The 22,593-nt window shown below is 39.1% G+C and overlaps 1 protein-coding gene across 4 annotated transcripts in view; it reads right to left on the reverse strand.

Annotated features, from left to right (window-relative positions):
• The window catches only part of BCO1 (beta-carotene oxygenase 1), a 56,506-nt gene that overhangs the window by 3,718 nt on the left and 30,195 nt on the right, over positions 1-22,593 (reverse strand). For 2 of the 4 annotated variants that reach the window (XM_084214870.1, XM_084214873.1), the window contains exons 2-10: positions 10,813-10,966; positions 8,789-8,917; positions 7,337-7,466; positions 6,033-6,180; positions 5,006-5,153; positions 3,831-4,051; positions 2,745-3,002; positions 1,557-1,659; positions 881-975 (exon numbers count right to left, since the gene is read on the reverse strand). In XM_084214870.1, the coding sequence (XP_084070996.1) occupies positions 881-975; positions 1,557-1,659; positions 2,745-3,002; positions 3,831-4,051; positions 5,006-5,153; positions 6,033-6,180; positions 7,337-7,466; positions 8,789-8,917; positions 10,813-10,966 (1,386 nt within the window). Of the gene's footprint in view, positions 1-880; positions 976-1,556; positions 1,660-2,744; positions 3,003-3,830; positions 4,052-5,005; positions 5,154-6,032; positions 6,181-7,336; positions 7,467-8,788; positions 8,918-10,812; positions 10,967-11,188; positions 11,225-22,593 lie in introns of those variants that run through there. The other 2 variants (XM_084214872.1, XM_084214871.1) reach the window with 2 other exon arrangements.

Consider the following 22,593-nt stretch of genomic DNA (forward strand, 5'->3'; position numbering starts at 1 on the left):
CTAGCCAAGATGACAGCACTTTCACTGACAGACTTTACCTAAGGATTAGGTTGTTGTGCTTGCATTCACTAAACTGCAACTGATGTGAAAAAGATCTTCCTACCAGCATCTTTTATTATATTTGAGTCAAGCAGAGATTATCTACGCTGTAAATAATGAACTTGCAGATTTGTTTGAGTTACTGTCAGATGTGCTGCAATAAATTTTTTTGCATCATGCAGAAATCCAGCTCTATTTTGTAATCAGGTGTGGTAATTATATGCAAGAACCAACAGTGACTTCAATTTGTGCTGCTTTGTAGTCACAGAACAAGAATTGTAAAGTGAGTTTGTCCATATAATACTCATACATTTAAATCTTTAATTTATCTTAATTTTATTTAATCTTTAAATCTTAATTAAATACTTTCCCTGTTAATCTATTTGTACTCCAGGCTGTCTCCTGGCATCATGCACATGTAAACAAAGCATTTGGTACGTCTAATAGAGAACTAGCCAGCAAAATATAAAAATTAGAAATTGTTTTAATATTTAAAATTTATTAGGTAGTATTGAAATATCTTATTTTTCTGCTAGGCTTCCTAAAGGGAAAAAAATTAAATATATACATATAAATAATACTTGATTTTCCTACTCTCTTCTTTATAGTTCCTGGCACATCACAGAAGGTTCAGCCCAATTTAGCAGAAAAGTGAGGGTCTCAGTAGCTATTCAAGAGACTTTCATGGCATATAAAGCTGGACGAAGAAGCCTGAGTTGATGAATACTTTATGAGGGAAATGGTACAACATGAACTTATGAGAATTTAGGTATTTCATGTTTCTTTGCATGTGAATGTCCCACCAATGAGAAAACACTGACTTTATAAATGTGAATTATACCTTTGTAGGAATTGGACTCCACTGGACTTGTGTTGCAAAGACATACTTGTATTTTTTGCCATTGTAGTTATAGTTGATGCGAGGCAGTTCTATCCCTGCATAAAATAAAGTTCAAGACTTAAAAACAAGACAAGAGAAAACCTCAAATGTACATCTATATAGACACACCAATCCTCAGGAAGTTTAGCCCTGTAAAAAACCTTGGAACTACTTAATAAAGGTGTTGTATAGATTTTGAATGTCTGAATTTCTAAAAGATGGGTACTAACATAAGTAAGCCAGGGCTGTTAGGTCAAAAGGCAACAATTTTTTATTCTTAGGGATTCATTAGACTGGAATTTATGAGGGCTTTTCTGGTTTGGGTTTTTTTTCTTTCTTTGTAACCGGGATAGAATTGGAGGCTACCATTCTAAGAAATGACCTTCACCTTAGGTAATTTTATATTTACATAGTCCTGCTATTATGCCCTGATAAAAGCTGAAAAATCATCTTTCAAAGGCAATCTTTATAAAATGCAACTAAACTTGAAGTACTACTTATAACAGACTTATTTAACTAAAATTACTCTTTTAACAAGTAGATTTGCAAGCCATTTTAATAATTGCAAGATCAGACTTGGAATCCTGTATTAATACAAAACTGATGTAGCACCAGATATTTAAAGGATGTATCTCACCTTCACATAGTATTTCAGGTTGGCAATAGATGCTTCCATCTTTCACCTTTACAGCAGTTGCAGTAGAGGGAAGTGTGACTAAATTAGAATCCACTACAGCATCCTGAAAGAGAAAAATGCTGGAAATGTCATGGATCTCTAAAAATATGCTTCTAAGTTAGATTTTTCATCAGGTTTGGTATTAATATTAGCAATTTATGGCATTTTAGATTCTGAGGCTTTCATTAGAAATCTTGTTGCACTCAGAGTATTTTATTATAACATAGAAAACTTATTTTGAATCACACTGAGTCCTTAGAAATGTTTAGATTCACATGGCTATGGTCTAGAAGTACCCTAAAATTGAGAATTTAACAAATGAAGATGGGTTTCAAGGAACAAGGTGTCACATTTTCACTGCAAGTCACCAAGGTTAGGTTTTTGCACCTGCTAAAAATCAAGTGCAAAAATAGGTGTGATATACTCTATAATGTCCTACTGCTGAATTCTTAAGATTGCAGAACAGCTGGTGTGATCCATCACATCCTTTGTCATTGCTGCAGAGCTGTTTCTGAGACAAGAACAGAGCAGCAGCGTTCTAGGATGTAGAAAGAGAAAGTAATATCCATTCCAAAGGTATCAGGCAGAAACTTGCCCAGGTTGCTGGGTAGTATAAGATCTTGCCTGCAAACAATGATGTAAAGTGATGCTTTAAATTAAACTAAAAGATAAAATCTTTTCTCTTCCTGCTATATATCATACTTGAATGAAATCTTCTAGTTTTAATTGAACCATTGCACCAGCTGGGAGCATGCATGTATTGTATGTGGGCTTCCAGTAAAGTGTAAGAAACAGATTGTGCAAAACCTCATGCATGCCCTTGCAGTTAACAGCCAAGTGGGTCTGTCTGCTTCTGCTTGATGGCATTTAACAAATAATCTCATTGGCAAGAAAAGGACATGTTCTTCACAGGCTTGTTCTCCAGAGTGGATGGTGTCAGCACCAGGATCCAACCCACAGAACCATGTCCAGCTGCCCACTGCCATTTCCCACAGGACATACAAAAGCCAAACCTCCTGCAAGCTCTGGGTATCACAGAATCAGAAATTTACACATAAGGGCTGGCAACTAGTAATACACCCATTATTCACACTGATGTATTTTAAATTACCAACCAGAAAACAGGTTAAAAAGTAATTTTCTTTCTACCTTGTCACACTGCAGAGGAACCACAAATCTTTTGCAGGTTGGTATGGAGGTAAGTTTGGCATTCTCTTCAAAGTCTTTATTCAGGTTTTTTAAATAAAACATGTCATATAAGCTATTGTCTGTATAGGCAATTATATCAAAAATGATGTGGCCATCCTCTTCATAAGCATTTATATGGTGAAAAAACACCATGGCATCGGTGTAAAACTTGGTGGACACTTCTTTTTTAGTCCTCCTGTCTATAAAGTGAAACCAAGTCTGAAAGAGAGAAAACATTATTTAAAGCCATTCAGAATCAGCAAATAGTTATTTAGAAAACTGTTTTTTAATGGTAACCATCAACATTCTAATCACTGCAGGATATTAAGAACTCAGGGTTTGCTTCTAGCAGACTAGGAGTTCCAACCTGAAGAAAACACAGCAGTAAAATGAGTGTGGAACAGCTTTAAGCTAATTTTACTGTTGCAAATTTGGGCTAGACTGAAGATTGAAGTTTTCCAGAAAAATCTGGAAAATTCCCTGCTCTCTTTTTAAGTTAAATAAATCTGCTTTGGTTGAGAGTTTCTGTGGTGCTGGTATGCTGTAGCTCAGCAAGTCCCATGTGTTGATGCCCAGAGCACGTGGAAATAAGATCCTCAGAAAACAGTTTTTCCCTCAGTTCCCACAGTGAAAGACTTTTTTTGTTCAGTGCAGGCTTTTCCACCAGTGGGGCTCTCCAGCACATGCAATGCACCTGGAGCAGATCTCACCCACCACAGACAGAATTTTGTTTCGACCAGGAGCAGCTGGATCTGTCTCAGATGTTAGTGCAGATTGGAATTTCTCCGCTAGCATACAGTATTTCTAGCAATGCCATCCTCTCTCTCAAGAGCTTCAGCATCAGATATTTATTAGAGAAATTTCTAGATATGAGAGACAGTATTCCAAAACATACAGCTTCTAAAATAATTGTGCAACTGTCAAAGTCAAAGTCTGGAAAAAACCCAACAAATGACCACTGAAATGAATGAACCAGATGAAAAACAGAACAGTGTGGAAGAGGTCACTGGCCTGCCTGATTCCGTTGCTCAGCAGTAAGAAAAGTACCTTATCATCCTTGTTAAAGGCAAGGCAGGAAGCCCAGCTCACACCTCGGATGTAAGCAGTTGCCATTTTGGGAATATCCAGTCTGAAGGGCTGCTCTATGAAGATAATGTAGTTCTCTGTCATTCCAAAGCTGTGGTAGTAGCTGGGGTGGAGCAGAGAGCGAGAAGGGACAGAGCAAACCACTTCCAGGTGCTTGAAACAAGATTTCTTCTTTTCGTGTTCTGAAGATGAATCATAAAAATTAAAATTATATTCCTTATAAATTCCATTCCAAACTTGTGCTTGGATTTCTCCCAGGCAGGGAAGAACTGGTTCCTTTCAGTTCTATTTGCATTTTTCTGTTAAGAAAGTGTTTGTTTACTTCTGCATAATTAACATAGAACTTTGCATGCAGGAAGCAATGCAGTGAAATCATTGCTGGATCCATTCAGGCACAGCCCCCTTGTCTTAGGATTTGATTCCACTGATTCATATCTTCAGAAATTCCAGCATGGAGGAGAAATACATTTAATTAAATCAGCAGCTTTAAAAAGGAGTTCAAATGACCCTGTGTTTTTTAACTTCTAAGGAGATGTTCCCAAATTTGAGCCCCAGCTAGAAATGGCAAACTGGTCTTTCAGCTGGGGAAGGCCCCTCGATAGTTCAGGAAGGGACAGGCAACACAATGGCAGCTGATTTTCAACAACACACACCAAGAAAAGATCTTGAAGGAAAAAGAGCATGGGATTTGCTCTGTGAACAATGGACAGCATTTCAGCAAGGACAAGTATTGGCTAGGTTAGAGTGGAATTAACTCTATATTAGGTTTTATTTAGTATCATGCTTTCACTATAATCATAGTATCAGCATTTGCAGAGAATTTTCATTTACAGAGAAATTAAAATTTACAACTTCAAATTATATGTACTGCCCTATAAAGAAAATTGTTTTAGAATCTTCATCTAAAAGTAAGGTTCTTCCTACTGAAACACCCTGTTTACACAGTACTCAAGAAGAGCCTTTGTAACAGCACTTGCCCAGACAGGCTAAGCTGTTAATATGAAGTTCACAATAAGTTGAAATTAAGAAAATTAAACCCATTGGTTACTAGAACAGCAGTAGCGCCACCCTTGCCCTTTGAAGAAAATAAATTGCAAACAAGTTTCTAGAAAATACCAAAAACAGATATATCTTACCTGGTACAGAGGAAGGAATCTTAAATAAAAGGTATTTTGTCCTCCCTTTATCAACTATTGAAGTGCCCATGTTGAGAATATTTCCAGCACTGTCATAGTGGGGGTGAGAAGTTGCCAAATTTACAGGTACATATTTGTTGTAGTCAACCTGGAAAAGGATACAATGCAGAGATTTGAGAGATGTGTAAGAGCATGAAAATTGATCTCAGCTAACAGCACAAAACCACCAAATTTTTAGCCCTGGCAGCCTTATACTGGCACCCCATTTATAAATGTCTTTGAAATTTAAATAATTAAACCAATATACTTGTGTAGGTATTCAGAGGTATTCATATGATCTCCTTATTCAAGGTTAAATCAAGTTACAGAATCTGAATTAGAGCCACCTCTCCCTTGAAGACACATAACGTCAGGGAGGATTAAGCAAACAAGTTATTCTGCAAATGCCCATTTCACCCTGAAAGCACTTCATTTAACAGAGCTGTCTGGCAATCTGCTGGAGCCACAAGATTTCTATTTTATCTGAAGTTTGGAAATTGGACTCAAACTGTAGTGTGGGCTAGAAAATAAATCATTGTATATATTTCAATATCTCAAGTTCCCATTTTAATAATTAAATAAAATCTTACATAAGGTCCTTGAAAAACAGTCATATAACTGACCTACTGATTTTTTAATTATGTAAATAATTTTATAACTACAGATACATAATAATGGCAATCACCCAAAATAATCATGTAACTGTGCTATTAGTCCTGCGACCTTCCTAGATTATGTACAAGTGCAATTGCTCAAAGCCCAGCTTTTCCCAAACTAAGTAAGATTTAAATTTTAACTCAGGAGTTCTTAAAAGATTTTTTTAATCTTTTGGTATCTTCACTATTTCACTTTACCATGATTTCAAAAGTAAGGCAACAGTAGAAGAAAAGCATTTTGTGTCCTGAACATGTTAAAGCATCCTCATGAGTCAGCCTGAAATTTATTCATCAGCAGACAAAGAACCAGAATGACAGATGGTGGTTTGTACCTTCTCCAATGTCTCCAGAGTCTGTGGATTAATTTTCCTGATAAAGTTAGTCTCACCAGTAGCATAAAAATCATCCCCAGCTTTCATAATGTTGATAAGACAGTTGTCTGTGAACTCAGGAATGGTGTGAGACAAATAGGAGAATGCCCTGTCCAGAGAAAATTTCATTAGAGTTGTGGAAGATGGAGCTGCCTTTCCCCCACATGGAGCACAAGTGACCCTGCAGTGCCACAGACCTGGGGCTGCCTCTCCCTGCTGTCCCCAGCTCCCTGGAAAGGGTGGGAAAGCAGAGGAGATAGACTTCTCCAATGTCCATGGCCTGGGGGAGGGTTAAGGACATGTAAGTAACTGGTTTTGACACACAAATGTGCATCCAGGCCCATTCCCACTGTCAGCTCTAGGACATGCACTGGTTTATCAGGATGGGCTAATTACACACTCTCCTGTGCCTATCTTGGGAAAATTTGGCCTACCAGTTCCTGCCTAAAAGCTGGTAGGTTTTTCAGCTTCATTAAATAGATGGATTCATATACTCCCCAATGTAATATTTTTGTTATCAGTGTTATTCCATATTACAATTATGATTTCAAAGTAGATTGGACATCATATAGGCTCGACACTTTCCTTTATCAGTGTATGATTTCATCACAGTCACTAGAAGCCAAGACAAAGTTGCTATAACCCTTTTGAACCTCAAATGCCAGAGTTCCTCTATTGCTATTGGAAGAGGGAAGAAAATCTCATCTCAGGGGAACAACTTACAACATATCAGCTCTTTTGCAATAACTGTCGGTGTATGTGTCCTTACAAAATATCATGTTCGAGGTCACCAGAGAAAGCTCAGTGGCAAGGAGAGAAGGGTGACTTATTTGCACTTATTAGTGAATCCCTACAGCCAATTTTACAAGACCAAGGATAACATGATGGCCTACACCTCACCTTTCTGCTAAACCATCTTTAATCAAAAAGTTCTTCTAATTTTTTTGTAGCTATTGATGCATGTTGCTTCTCCCCTTACAGATCAAAATGTTTCACTAACTGGAGAAAGAAAATGTTTGTTTTTTATATTATTTACTTGTATTACTGAATAAAGCAGCAAATATTGGTGATAAAATGAATTTAAGATATTTGCCTTGGACTAACCCATAGGCAGTTCATATCTCTTGGCCTTTTCGATATTTAGCAATTGTAAATTTACAAATCAACTGTTGTATTTGTACATATGTGTCAAAGGTAAACAGAAAGACATCTGTGCTGAAGAGAGAAGTAGATAGAAGAATCTTGTTGGGAAAAGCATTGCTTACTTGGCAAATATGTTTTTGCATGGATCTGGATAAGCCATAGTCCCAAACTCAGACACCATGATTCTGTTTGCTTCTATGTTACAGTTGTACGTGTCACTTCGGAGATATTTACTTCTGTAGTAAACTTCACCTTAGGAGGAACAAACAGATCTCAATCATATTTTATACTTAGTCCTTCAAAAAATTAGCACAGGTAGAGCCAGTTTCTCAAGCAGCTGTCCTTAAGCCAAGAATAGTTTGGAATAAAACCAACAATGTCCTCAACTGCCTGTTTTAAAGGCTTTATGGCTGCTGAGATTGGTAACAATTTGTCAAGATTTCCTGATTCCCACTACTAATATTGGGGAAATTTTGAGGGGAAAGGAGGGATTTGGATAAACTGTTCCAGAAAATAAAACAATGTGCACAAAAATGATTAATTCTACAATCCATTTACAGGTGGTGAAAAATCTCCTATATTGGCAAAATTTAGTTATGGGAGTAACAGATTGCTTGAAGGAATCAAGAGTTTAATGAATCACCACTATACTTGAACTAACTGAGCTCTGTTTGCTTTAGGCAAGTAAGATATACTGGCAACTTAAAAAACACTATTTCTTTATAGTTTATTTTGTTAAGAATGTAGAGTTGGACAGGCTAGAAATCCTGCAATAGCAATAAATACTTCCAATCACAGAAATGGGAACTAAAAAGTAAATACTAGGATTAGAGGATAACAGGAGTAAATCCCATTTTAAAAAATAAATACATATTTTTTGCCACAAATATCCAGGTGTAAACCATCCTGTCTCACACTGTGTAACAGCTGAATAGGTCAACAGTGTTTTAACTGAAAAAAAAAAAGAAATTGAATTGTTTAGGGCAGAGAGCTGCCTGTGTTTCCTCCACAAAGATGACAGACAGGAGGAGGGACTGTAGGGTGTCAAATATACTAAGTGAGGTTTGACATGTGAAGTGACACAGTGGCCCAGTTTCTCTCCTGGCAGCTGTTATAGCTGCAACCAAATCCCAAAAGAGGAGCGCTGGTCCTCCCTGAAAATGGGCTGTTCATCCCCAGCAGAACAGCCTCTGGGCACCACAGTCCTTGTGGCTGAGCCACTGGAAACCACAGAGGTTTTTTTGGGGTGGAGGGCGAAGGCTGCCCTGCAGTGACCGGCCCAGGGCTGGGTGTGTGCTGTGCTGGGCTGACAACAGCACTGAACTTCAGCACTGCAGAAGCAGCAACAAGTAACATCTCCCTGCAAACAGCCCTGCAGAGACACTCCAGCTGCTGCTGAGGGTGAGGTGTCAGGGGGTGTGCGGAGAGACTTCCCCCACAGAACTTCCCCCCTCACACACCACTCTGCAGACAAAACCCACAACAGCCCAACCCAACTCTGAACAGAATTAGCAATGTAAGGCACCAAAATGTGGGTTGTTGTGTTCCTTTCAATCCAATGTGCAACAACTTACCATTTTTAAATGTAAAGCTGTGTAGCAGAGCCAGGCCATCAAACCAGTGGTTGTACTTGCTGTCCCCTATGGTGTGCATCCCTGGGCCATTTCGGAGCAGGATCCCTTGCAACCAAGTGGGCAACTGCCCTATAAACAAAAAGGAATTACCAGTACCCATTCATTTAGGCAAGGAGAATATTCCAGAATACTTTTCCTAAAGGCAGAGGCTTCATGCCTTTAGGATAGATAGACTGTGGGTATGTTGAGATTTGCAGTACTATATAATTATATTGGAGTTTGCGTTTACTAAAATTTCCCCTACTCAAAAATGTGGCACTAGTGACATTCTGCATGACTATTGCTATCAGGGATTACTATAACAAAATGAGACTGCTGGAATGTAATTTGTTAATTATCAGGAAGTAATAAAATTGGACCTTTCCTTCCTGCATTCATCTTTTACAGTGATCCATTTAAACCCTTCTACTTGTGCCAGAAAAAGCTCAAGCTTATCAGAAATAAACATATTTTATAGGTGATATGATTTGCATTGGCTTTCAGCACATCAGCTTAGACTTCAGGCTAAATTAATTCCACTAAAATTTCATTAATGAGATTACACAGCATAATATAGTGTAATTTGGGAAATGCTTTTGTGACACTAGTCATAATATAGCATTTAGTACACCAATAAAGTATATGAATATTGTACTGAAAATGTATAAGTGCTGTTGAGACTTGAATCATAAATGTTCCTCATCAAATCCCTCCAAGAAACCACTTAACTCACAGAATAATAACAGCTTTAAAAATATGGACCTTATTCTTTTCTGTAATGGGTGAGGACACATTAGTGACATAGTGAAATCCCCAAATATTTGGACATTTATTAACTATGGTAACAACAGCATCTCAGAAAATCACATGGCGGTAGCAGAGCATGGGTTATATTGCAGCTGATGTTAGAAGTGTGATAGATATTTACAGTGTACATATTGAGTAACAAGGAGCCAAAATACTGGCAGAGTTCAGGACTACCAGAATATTTGAAGGGGTCATGGTTCTCTTTTATTTTCTTTATCAAAGAAGGAATGTCTTGTATGTATAACGTTACCTTCTGAAATATGCAGTCTTTGTTCAAATAAACTATTGCATAATACAGATCAGGCCTGATAAGTTGTTTGTTTGCAAATAACTTCAAATGTTTTTTGATAATAAGTTGTTATCTTGAGAAAAAAATTGAAAAGCATAAACCCATAAAAGTATGAAATAATTCAAAGGCATTAAAACAAAACACTTTTTCTGACTTGACACAAAATCTTTTCCAATTCTGCCACAAAACTGAACAGCAACAAACCCTTCCAAGTTTTAAGTTTTGTACTTGGGAATGGCAGATCCCTACCATTTCCTGGACAACACGGCCAAGATTTACTAAGTAGGAGTTTCCAGCAACAAACCTCACCTGTAGCTGAAGGGAAAAAAGTCTTCAGTAAAGTAAAAGAAACCGGAAAAAATAACGGGCTGGTCGAGTGTCATCCCTAGCTAGAGAGCCACTTTAAACTGTGGATACTCGGCAGTTTCTCCTGGGTTATCTTCTAAACCCTCTTTTTAACGCTACCCTGAGCAATCCTGTCCTGGGGCTTTGCTGCTCAGGAGTGGCACCGGTGGAGAGCCCCGACTTTAGAGCCCCGGGAGCGCGGAGGGCAGGGAAGGGTTACAGAGGAGAAACCGAAAGTGGGAGCAGAGCCCTGGGGGAGGGGGCGGCCGAGATGGAATCCCGGTCTCTCCCTCACCACCAACTTCGGTGAGTCCTGTTCAAACAGACTTTCGAAAAGTACACAGAAATGCTCATGGAGTGAGAAAAAATCCCCCAGCAGGCTCACAAATATTATCTGAGATCAGTCCTTTAAACAAAATTCCCTTGCGCCTCTCTCTCAGTTTCCCTTTCCAGCGCTGCCTCGGGTGAAGAAGAGTAACAATTTTTAGGCGTCAGAAAACACCAAAATAGCGGCTCGTTTTACAACAGGTTTTCTTTCACTTACCCTGCACTTCAGCTTTTATGGGCTCTGGGTGCTCTTCCTTATTCCTGCCATATAGCGTATCCATGTCTGACGGAGTGCCCGGTGCCTGCGCTCGGCGCGGCCGCTCCCGCAGGCGCCCTGGTCCCCCCCAGGCTGGGCTGAGAGCGGCTCTTTCCTGTTACATATAAAGATAAGGTCAAAGTGCAGCGGGAGCTGGTGGCCGGTGGCTTATAGATTGACTATTTATAATAGCTGATCTTTAATCCCTAGAACATACACTCTAATTCTTGCACATTCGTATTAAAATTAACTCTTTCGCTGGCTCGAAGGGGAAGTGAGAAAAGCTTTGACTCTGCTGTTTGCTCCTTAGAAGCCTGGAAGAGAGAGGCAGGCACACCTAGGGGACAGCCGGAGTGCCTAAAACATCACCCGCGGCTTTCCTGGTCAATGTTAGACACGGCTAGGGAATGCTTATCTCATTTGGCAAATAGGGAGAGGAAAAGAAAAGAAATCTCTGCTCACCGTTCTGGATTTGGCACTGAAAATGACAAACACTTCAGAGCAGGGGGATCATCCTTTTCTTTTCATTCTGTGATTTTAAACTGGGCTGTTCTGTAAATTAGCAAATTATCACCAATGAACAGTCAAGTGATGTATTTCTTTATGTACAAGCTGTTCCAGAGTCAACTGAGTGGCACATCTTTGAACTAAATATCTTTTCACTCTACCATATTCTTCCATATGTGACCCAAATCCACCTATGAAAGTATGGCAGGATTCCATAAAACTAAGGCAGATTTTTAACTTCATGCTTTTGTTTCTAGATAAGGTACTTAACTGAGTTCAATGTTGTTAATTTTAAAATCCTCTGGAAAGAGAATTATTTCAATATAAAGCATGTGATTGCAGAGTAAATCTTAGGCTCCATTGACGATGAAGGATAAAGAAAATCTTTGCACAATTATATATTATGCAATTTCATATGGGGTTACCCTCAAATCCGATTTTTTTCAGCTGAATCACCTTTGTTCCCAAAATGTTTAACATCACTTCTTAAGACTGACTGATTTCTTAGAACTATAACAGCTATTTTATTCAAAATACAATTTGTGCTACAGACTCTTCTGACACATTTATTATACATTGTTCCTCTTCTCCAAACCTCCTGTCTGTTTGATGGCTGATCTTCACTCCAGGAGATCATCAGGACAGGTGCCTTGGTCTCTTTTTGGAAAGCACCGACAGAAGCAGATGATAACAAAATAAAAAGCCAGATTAGAGGAGAAAATATAAGGTCTTGTTTGAATTAGTAATACTAATAAACAGCAGGATTGAGCCAGAAGGCTGTAGGAGATGAAGGGGATCAAAATCCACATATATATGGAGATACAAACACATAGACAGGCATATCCACTGTACATATGGATGTGGGTACTTGTGTATATGTCACTGTGTGTGTGTGCATTCAGATGCTGATTCACTTCATACACAAAGCCAAGGAAGGGATTTTTCAGCAATGTTAGGGACTGAAAAGGATCTGGCAAAAAACCCAAATCTGCCCAACTCTACTCTCACTAAGCCATGGGGACTTTTTCTCTCCCCACAATGTTCTGGTTTGCTTCAATATGTTTTTTTCAGTGTATCCTCATCCATTTATGTCTTCACTCTTAATGCTGCAGTTTTAATTATCTGACCTGTGGGATGTCTAATCTGTAGTGACATTAATATTTCCATTGAGCAATCAAGCAATAGAAAGATTAATTCAAACATCTTTTGCCTCCTCCAGACCAAGTGTTCATGTAGGTTAAGGTTCAGCCATGTTGAGATAGTTGGAAACTGTGATAGAAGTTGTCTGAATAGAAGAACAAGGAGCTGCAGATACCCAACAGATTCTGAAATCAACCTAAATGTGTTTGGTAGCTAATTTTAGATGTCTGTGACTGAAAGTTTTGTCTCATATGTTGTACAACTTCAATAAAGAAGCTTTATGAAGTTAGTTCTTCCTGCTTGTCAGTAAAAAATACTTCATTTACCAGCAAAATAGTTTTTTTGTTGTTTTCCTCACACTAATGACAAATAAGCGGTTTAGTACAGTATGTGGAGATTAATTTTCTTGCCAACTGTGTGATTTCCCCCTTTTTTACATTGAAATGGCAAAATATCAAAGCATTGATTTACAATTATAATGTGTAATTATCAGCAGTAGAGGATGTGGATTAGGTGACTTTTCTAATTTTATTATTTCACAATGTTTCTTCTTGTAGCAAATCCCTTCAAATATAAATCTTCCCCCAACCAAATCTCACATTTCTCTCCAGCTTCCTCTCTCTATTCACCGCTCATGACAACATTTTTGAAGTCACCAGCTCCCCATCACATGCAGATTTGCTCCACTATATTTCTCTCTGCTCCAAACAGCTGTGGTGAAGGCCACAAGCTGTTTCCTCTTGGGCCCTTTCTCACTTTCACTTCCCTCCAGTCTCTGCCCTGAGCTTCTCTCCCAGATTTTAAAAGGGCCATGAAGACATTTTGGGAGGCTGGAGGTGGCATTTTGGGTGTGATCTCTGTGGATAATCTAAACAAAGCCCTCCAAGGCAGCAGAGCTTGTTAACTGCATTTCCAGTACAACAATAACGTCATTGACCCGTGCCTACCTTTGTACTTTTGGTTCACTTAGCAAGAAGCAAGTTATTGCCTTACAAATCACAAAGAAACCAATAAAATTCCTTATCTACATTGTACTTAATTTATTTTAATCTCAGTCTTTTGCTTATAGAAATTAAGTTCTAATTAAAGCCCATTAACAAAGGTCAAATTGACTTGACATATATGACTTTAAGCTCTGCTAAGAACTTTCAGCTATCAACAGTTATCTATTACTAACAAATAAAACTCCAATAGCAAAACTGATATGAACTTAGGAGTTGTTTTTGCTGAAATCACACTGATTGCTATCTCACTTTCTAGAAACACAAGTTCTTATCTTTGGTAAATACTCTTTTATTGGCATGATCTCATTTCACAAAACTGCCACCAGACTGTTTAGAACCACGTCTCTTGCACTGTCCAGATATAATTGCAAACATAAATTACTAATGTAGTTTGTTCAAATTTAAATAACAATAGTCTCCCTATATAATTCTGACCAGGTATTATGTGGGTCAAAACTGTTTTATCATATATTGTTTTCACATTATTTGGACAAAAATAACTGGTTTTGTGAGACTTTAATTTCCTTTATAGGATTTTAATTTTGAGGAAGGGGAGTTTTTTGTGGGATTTCATAATTTCTTTGATAAACAAAAGTATTGCTTTTTTTTTACAGTCATAGTTTTAATACCTACCACGAGAAATATTGAATTGTTCATTAAAATAAATACATAAAGTAACTTAATATTAAAACTCTTCAAGTGCTGAGGCATGGAACTGCTGAGTATCCATCAGACTGAGCCTGCCCAGTGATCATAAAGCCCAAATATTTAAACACTAGACATTAAAACAAATAAACAACCACAGTGCCCACATAAACTTCCTTGCTGTAAGACTTCTATAATCTTATTTGCACCTTTCAACATCCCTATTTACATGCTTTAATATGTAAATTATACAGTTCAGTCCTGTGTTTTCAAGTGGGCAGAATGACAGCATGAAGGTTGGCATTGACTTCCATGACTGAAGGTGTAGAAATGGGGTCACAAATGGGCACAAGGACAGAAATGAATGTTGCTGCTCTATTCTACCTAGTAGCCTACTGTACATCTTTGGGGGAGCATACAGAAAAACTCAAAAGGACTGCTTTCTGGTTTTAGTAAATGACAACTGAGTGTAGGGGGCTTAACACAAAAACAGTGTTCCCAAACAGAGAGGCTGCTGAGCCTCCAGTCCTCTCATTATGGGAATTGTGAAGCTGATCTCTTTTGTAAGCTGTTCGATATCTACTTGTAAGAGACATTATCAATGAAAACAACTTGCAATAGAGCTTTTTTCCCTCTCTGTTTCCATGCCCCATAAGCTCTGAAATAGCTCATAATAAGCAAGAAAGATGAGAAAAATGTGTAACCAAATAAAATAAAACAAACAAGAGGTGGAAACCGAAACACCTTAGAAGTCTGGCCAGCATTACACTTATGGAAATATGGAGAGACTGCAGAGACAGTGGCTGTAAATGATGGCTGTAAATTCAGATCCAAGCAATTTCTTTTACCTCTGTGTGTGGTGGGCAAAGTTCAGTCCATTTGTATCTACCAGTTAATGTTTTACCCAAAGAGGGCACCTTTAACACTCTGAACAGCTCTCTAATTAAGATATTAAAGCAATGGCAGATCTAAATTGTGCCACTTAGTCAAATATGATCACAAGGACACATGAGGTGTCATCAGGTTCTTGAGATAGTTCTGCTCCTTTCTGTGTGAACTTGGGGCTCAGTTTGGCCATCAATAACCCCAGTTCAATAAATGTTCTAAGGGGCCCACTCATCCCCTACTTCCTAACAGTCAAAGTTCTGCTCTGAAAGGCAATAACACAGGGGAAAGAGTTGGGAAAGAGGTAGGGACTGAGGCATCAACTGTGGCAGTGAGGAAAGGCCAGCCATGAGCCTAAAAGCAATGCCAGACCCTTCCAAGGGGACAGTTCCTATGAGAAGACCCTCAGGGACTTATCCAGGTGATGACTTATCCAAGTAGCTATACACATCTTATAAACAGTAATGATGTTCAAACCAACAGCTCCTGAAGTAATCCTACTTATCTTTATCCTGACCCCATCATGCCAGGCATGAAGGTCTAATTTAATTCTTGCACCCTGTACAGATAAGAATTGTTTTCCCTGTTTTTATAAACAAGATAACATCAAAATTGCAACTTGGCATGGATCACTGGTAAGTTCAGTGTGTTGCCTCATGGAAAATTAGACAGTAGAAGCAACAACAAGACCAAACCCTTTTCAGTCAGCAATAGCTGGGTCTCACCATCAGGATGAGCAGCACAGGAGAGCAGCAAGGAAGGAAGTGGGGTTGTGATCCACCTTCTTAAACTAATTGGCCAATGGGCATTTTTAAAGCCAGCTGAAGGGATGGAAGGTGTAGGTGTAGGTGTAGAGTCTGCTCAGGACTCAGAACTTCCTACCTATCAGTGTAACAATGTTCTTCACCCTGCAGAAGTTTACATGACACAGTAAAATGAACTACTCATAATCTTGTCTCAAGTTCATGATACCTGAAAATAATATTTTTTCTACCTCAAAGTCAAAGCAATAGAAATATATTTTCCATTTTTATGTTTATTCAATTAATAAATTAAACACAGAGATGTTTATATTCCTGATAAAAATCAATATATTACATTCAGTAATATTCAGGAATGTAAAGATGATAATATCCTCCTATAGAAAGCAAATTTACTTGCTCTTCCTCAAGGCAAATGAACAACAGCCAAAATGAGCAGGGGTGTGATTTATTCCTTCTCTTTGGCAGCTCTTCACTTCCTTAATTCTTCAAATCTAGCACTTTCTGTTCTCTATTATGGATTCTCAAGCTATTCTGCAGTGCTGCAGTTTGAATCCCAGGACATTCTCAGGCTGTCATGATGCAGCTGTGATCTGTGATCTGCACTGGGGTACAGATCAGGACCACTCCAAAGCCAATGACTTCTGGTATAAGAAATCTATTTTTCAAAAAAGTCTCCCTGTTGAGGAAGAATGCAAAAGACATGTTTCCCACAAGTTCACGGAGCACTGTTTACCTGACATCAAGTGAGTTCTCACTTATGAGTGAAAAGGGTTTTCAGAAGTTCCTCTCTTCCTGGAGACCCTAGCTGCTAATTTGATGCTTTAAAAGCAGCATTTTCTTTTCATGTAAATGCTTTTCTCATTCTTGTGGTAAACAATAAACTGACAGAATGCTTTCCTGGCACTAAAGTATAAAAAGTCAACAAACTGCCAAAGAGGGAAATTGTCTTTCTTCCACTCTCCATCTGCTGCAGGCAGCTGAAGGGTAACTTATAGCAACCGTAGATTAGGAAAAAAATGCACATTGCTATAGAAATTGCCAACAGTAGACTCACTTGGAGAGCTTGGCTTTATTTGTAGACATTTCCAAACATTATTTGTTCTTTTTCAGGGCCTGTTTCAAATTCCATCGAAGCCAGAGACACGACTTCCATTAATTTCAATGCCTTTGGAGCAGATTCACAGAGGAGAGCCTGTGGCATGCTCAGCCCTGGCATTTTTAGTATGTTCATGTAGTCAGATTTCCAGCAGCAGAGAAAGAACTGGACAATGCTACAGAACACATTCATCATAAAAGTGAGCTCCTACTGGAAATGTCTCTATCACCAAGCCAGTACATTTAAGTACAGTCTCCTTCACCATGCCTGTGCTTTCAGAAGCAGACTATGTTTTTCTTATCTAGAAGGATAAAGTGGGAGGGCTGGATGCCAGCTGCTGTGAAGCCTGGCAAGACAGCAGGGCCCAGGAAGAAGCAGGGAGTCTGGAGAAAGCATCATGCAAACATACAGTGGCCAACTAACTTAAATGTTGCTGCCCTCAGCTCTGGCTGCTGCAACAGCTTGAATATTAAACACTTGGATTGGGTGTTCCCAAACTGAAGCCAGTGAAGATTTGTATGGGGCCTGAAAGGGACTCCTAATTTGCAGACACCCCCAAGAGAAGCAGCTGATAACAGTACTTACACAGTCTAATCTGGGAAAGGGATGGGTGTCTGGGCCAATTAGCTAATTAGAATATGGATTGGCCTTCTCCAGAGCTGGGAAATCCAGTCAGAATATTTACATCTTAACTGCTCCATAAGCTCTCCCTATTAATCATCAGAAATTCATGTGGGATCTGCTCCAAGGTTTCCACAGCTGAACTCTTGATTTACAGGTATGGTGAGAAGGAAGACATCTAAAATAGTGTATTTTCTTCTCCTTTCCTCTCATCCCCCACTATTTTTCTACCCATTAAACACTTTCCAATTAACTTTATCTCGAAAACCCTGATAACAGTCCTGCTTTTTCCTGCTGAGCAAGACAGCCATAAACTGGAGGTCCACAAATGTCTTGGGATTGAAGTTCACTCTCAGATGTTGACTGGATGCAGTGCATGCACTTGGCTTTGGCAGAAAGTTTTGGAGCTGGACTGGCACACTGCAGGGATGGGCACTGCCTTCAGCCCAGCAGTGCAGGGCAGGAGGCATTTCTGCAGTGCAGGAATCCATCAAACACTGCTGATTCCTCTGTGCTCTGCTAACTGGCTCACTGACCCATGTCTAAATATAAGTGCCTGTTCTTTCAGATTCGGGTTATGGTGGTATAAATTAATAATAATGGCATCAAACTCAATGGAGTTAATGCCAAGGACAGGAGGATTACAATAGCTAAAATCCTTATTTGTACTGTGCTTCTACTAAGCTGGTGGCTTTGTAAACCTGATGGATATCTTTTATAAGGAAGCTGAGGTGCATTTAGAGATCAGCCCCTAAATGTTGCTGGGCTTGCTTCCCAAAGTCCATCATGAGCCTTTGGAATGTGCTAATAGGGCTCTCAAGTAGTTCTGATGATTAAAGCAATATTTTCATCTTTTCTAAATCATTGTTTTAAGTTATGGCCTTCTCTTCTGCCTCCCAGCAGGTATAAATACTGTAGCTCCAAAGAGCTGAGCAGCTTATCTTTTAAGGGATGATGGGAGCATTTCACTTGGGGTGTGGAATTCTAAGCAGACACAACAGTTCAAAATGAAGCTTACTTGGAACAGCTGAGATGAATCTGCACATGCATAAACAGGAGGGCAGGATGGATCTGATACAGTAATTATAGACATTGCATTAGCATCTAAAAGAGCCACCTCAATAATTATTAAAAATAAAGCAATCCAGACCAATTAAATGTATCTAGAGAAGCAGTGTGTTTTCCCATCTCATAACTCCTTGTGTTTCTCTTTTTTTTATTCTCACTATTTTATCTCTGCTGTTGTAAAGACCTCCCAGTTTCAATGTTCACACAATGAAGCCTTTGATGTAAGAGCTTTATCTCACTTTTCCACCTGTCCAACAGTAGCATATATCAACTTTATCTTCTCTGCTCACTAGGAAAGCAATGATTTAATGTCTTCTCCTCAAACTGATCTCACATGGGATGTGACATTTGTACAATAGAGCTCACAAGGGTCAGTGCAGGGACTTAGCATCAGCACAACACCCCCCACAATTATATATTAGAAGTTCTGTTCTGTTCCATGCTCTATCACTGCTGTTGTGGCAAGCAGCAAAGAGGAAGGAGAATGCTGATGACATGACAAGGATGACATCTCAAGCTTTTGAAGAAGGCAGCAAAAAGAGTGGTGTCCTGGTAAGCAAGATCAGTGCAATGCACTGCACTGAGCTGAGAATGTGGCTGTGGGTTACAGTTCTGATTTCTCTTGCTGTGAGTTTGGCTGTGGAGGAAGCAACTGATGAAGGAATACCTTGTTCAAAGTACCAGCAAGCTTTCCAGCATTCATGCTATGAGTTTGTTAGACTCCAGCAAACCTTCACAGGTGCCCAGAGCTGGTGTGAGAGAGGAGGAGGGCATCTTGTCTTTATTCAAAATGAGGAAACTCAAGAGTTCTTGCAAAAACATATTGCTGAGGATCAGGAATGGTGGATAGGACTGATCTCAAACTCCTTGCTGAATGAAACTACTGATGGTAAGTGGTTTTAAAATCACATCTTTAAAATTGTATCAGCTCATGATGCTTTCTTAACATGGTAGAAAATGCAGTAAGTCCCTTTGTAGATGTCTGCTGAAAAGCCTCTTTTGTTGCTGTATCTTCAGATTTATATTAAGATGTTTAATTACCTGCTTCACTTCCTTGTTATCACCCTTTCCATTGGATCTTGTGGTTGTGTGAACACATGGTGAGTGAGACCAGCTTGCTGACCCAGTGAAACAAATGTGCTGGAGTAGGTCTCCAGTGGAAGCCAATTCATCCCACTAGGAAGTGCTGCAAGGTCTGATGCAAGGGAAATGGTGAAATCTTGAGGCTGGGAGCACAGGTGGAAGTGGCAGTGTCTCTTTTCATGATTGTATCAGGTTCAATATAAAATGTATTTGAAGATCCTTTCCCAGACTAACCATCTCTGCTTCAGTAGGAGCAGGGCTACAGTCCTGCTCTGCAGGCTCTGACTCTAATTCTATTACTGTGGAAAATAAACATTCAGGACACAATTTCTCTGTTTGCAGGGTCAATAACTTGGCTGGACACTTCAAATATAATCTACAGTAACTGGTACAAGGATCAGCCATCTCCCTTCTCATCCATGTGTGGGTACATCCTGAAGAATGCCAAGTATCAGTGGGGTGTGACTGAAAATTGCAGCCAGGAATTTGACTTCATTTGCCAGTTTGGTAAGATACACAGCAGCTGGAACAGTGAAGTGAGTGTGCCGTGATCACAATGGGGCATAAATTGCCTTGTTGTTTTCAAAGCAGCTGGGAAATAACTTCATGAATCTTACTAAATGTGAACAAGCAAAAAGTCATATAACCCCAGCAGATGCTCTTTTTTTCCGTGTGCTGATAAAGATCTGATCCAAAGAAGGAAGAACCCAGAAATCACTGGGAGATGTAGGTGCTCAGCAACCAGACATTAAGGCCCAGGGTTCCAGCAGAAGGTTGATAAAATAGAAATGGATCTGAGAGTGAATATAATGTGTAGCTGTCCACATCTTCAGTGGACATAAGCTGGCTATGTTAAAGCATGGCTGCAAGAATAAACTCCCACAACACCATAATACCCGGGCTAGGTAGGACCCATATGGCTATACCATAAAAACACTCATAGATGTGGGCCAGAATAATTTCCATTTGTAACTGAAGCAAAAATACAGGCAGGCTTCCAGAGGCACCACTCCTTGCAGCCTGAAGTGAGCAAAAGTGAGAGCAAGTTTTTCTTGTTTCTTCTGAGACCCTTCCACCATGTGAAGTTCAAGGTTTTCCCAGGTTAAGGAAGCAGACAGGAACCTGTACTTCCTGTGCTCAGACAGAAAATCCACAGACATTGTGTCACTCAAATTGTGACTTGGAACAAGCAGTTCTGGACAGGAGTGCTGGCAATATCATCCCTTTAAACATACAGATATGAGGGGAATTTGTGTTCCTCCCGCTTTGCACAGGAATACTTTAAACTGCAGCTAGAGCTGGGGTCACAAGCACTGGAAGGACAGTCTGGCTGTGGGCTCACTAATATAAAAAGGTTTCCAATCAAGTATGCAAGTGTAGGTTTCCACAAGCCCTAGAACTGCTACTGCCCTGTCCAGCAGTCTACTACTTCTGACATAAATAACAAGTTATTCTGTAATAAGCAAAGCTAATAAAGTTTTGTTTCCTATCCTGTTTTTCTGCTGCACATCCCCTCACTACTCTCCTCAGCACTCCCAGTTCACCCCCATATCCCCAGCATGTCCCACCTCTGCAAATACTTTTCACTGCCTCAGCTCCCTCCCCTGCAGCTGCTCCAGAACTCCAGCTGTATGTGCTGGTCACTTGAATTCCATGTCCATGGTATTGATGTAGCTCTTTCTCTTCTCCCTAGATATTGCACTTCATGAAATTTTAGGGTGTTGGAGGTTTATATCTATACATCAAATTTAGCTGAAGATGACTAACATTAAAAATGACTGGGGGAGAGGAAACTGGCAGACAGCACAATCCCTTAAGCTTATTTTTCTTGTAAAAACAGACTAAAATTATTTTTCCATTACTGCCACAGTAGACAGTCTGTTTGTCAGGAAAGTATCATCTGTTACCATAGGATCTGACTGAGAGCCCATTAAATTCAAAGAGCAACAATATCTTACACTACATTCATCATTCCACTACCCAGGAAACCAAGACTTGATCAAGGCAATTCTACCATTTGGAATTCTGTAGGTTAGCAATTTAATATAGTAAATATATATGTATCAAAGCAGGGTTTGTACCTAGAAACACAGACCAAGTGTTGTCCATCTTTCCATGTAAAAGTTGCTGAGACAGCAAATACTATGAGAAACCTGCATATAGAGAACAAAAAAAAAAAAGACATGAGATAATAGTCCATACTAGAATTTACCAGCAAGTTATTTTTCAAGCTTATTTAGAGAGCTCTAATCTGCAAACTGATCATGTTGCTATAGTTACAGCCAGGCTTAGCTTTAGCCTTTAAATAACAATAGCACACAATTATTGCAGTGTGCACACACTGGCACTGTTAATCAAGGGACTTGAGGGGAATGGTCCAAACAACAACGGGAGGACAATGTATTTAAACCTGGAACAGCTGAAACAAAAACATCCCTTTGCAACACTCCCATATGAGAGCAGTTATTCACATCCTCCTCTTCAGGGTATTAAGCAGCCTGATTACTACATGATACTAAAATTCTGAAAGATAATTAACTGTCCCAGATTAATCAAAGAATGAGGTGTATGTATTTAGAGCTATGACCTTACCCATCTGAGCAGTCCTGCTGAATGAAGTCAGTCAAATATCACACAGGAACAAAGAAGTCTCTGTAGCAGAAATGGGATCAGCTCCCATACTTAATATGCAAACTATTCTCCAAAGCAATTACCTGAATATTATGCAATCCATACATCTCTTTCGGAAGTAAGGAGCAACTTTAAACCTTCCAGTGTTTCAGGTCAAACAAATGCTAAGAGTTTTTCACAAACACTATCTATTTTTATAATTAAAATATTTTTGCTTATTGAAAATGCCCTCAATGTTTTAAAGTAGTAAAAACATATATCTATTAATTTTGACTTTTTAAAAATAAAAATAGTTATT

The sequence above is a fragment of the Fringilla coelebs genome, assembly GCF_963513975.1.
Source record: "Fringilla coelebs genome assembly, chromosome: 14".
NCBI classification, from domain to species: Eukaryota; Metazoa; Chordata; class Aves; order Passeriformes; family Fringillidae; genus Fringilla; species Fringilla coelebs.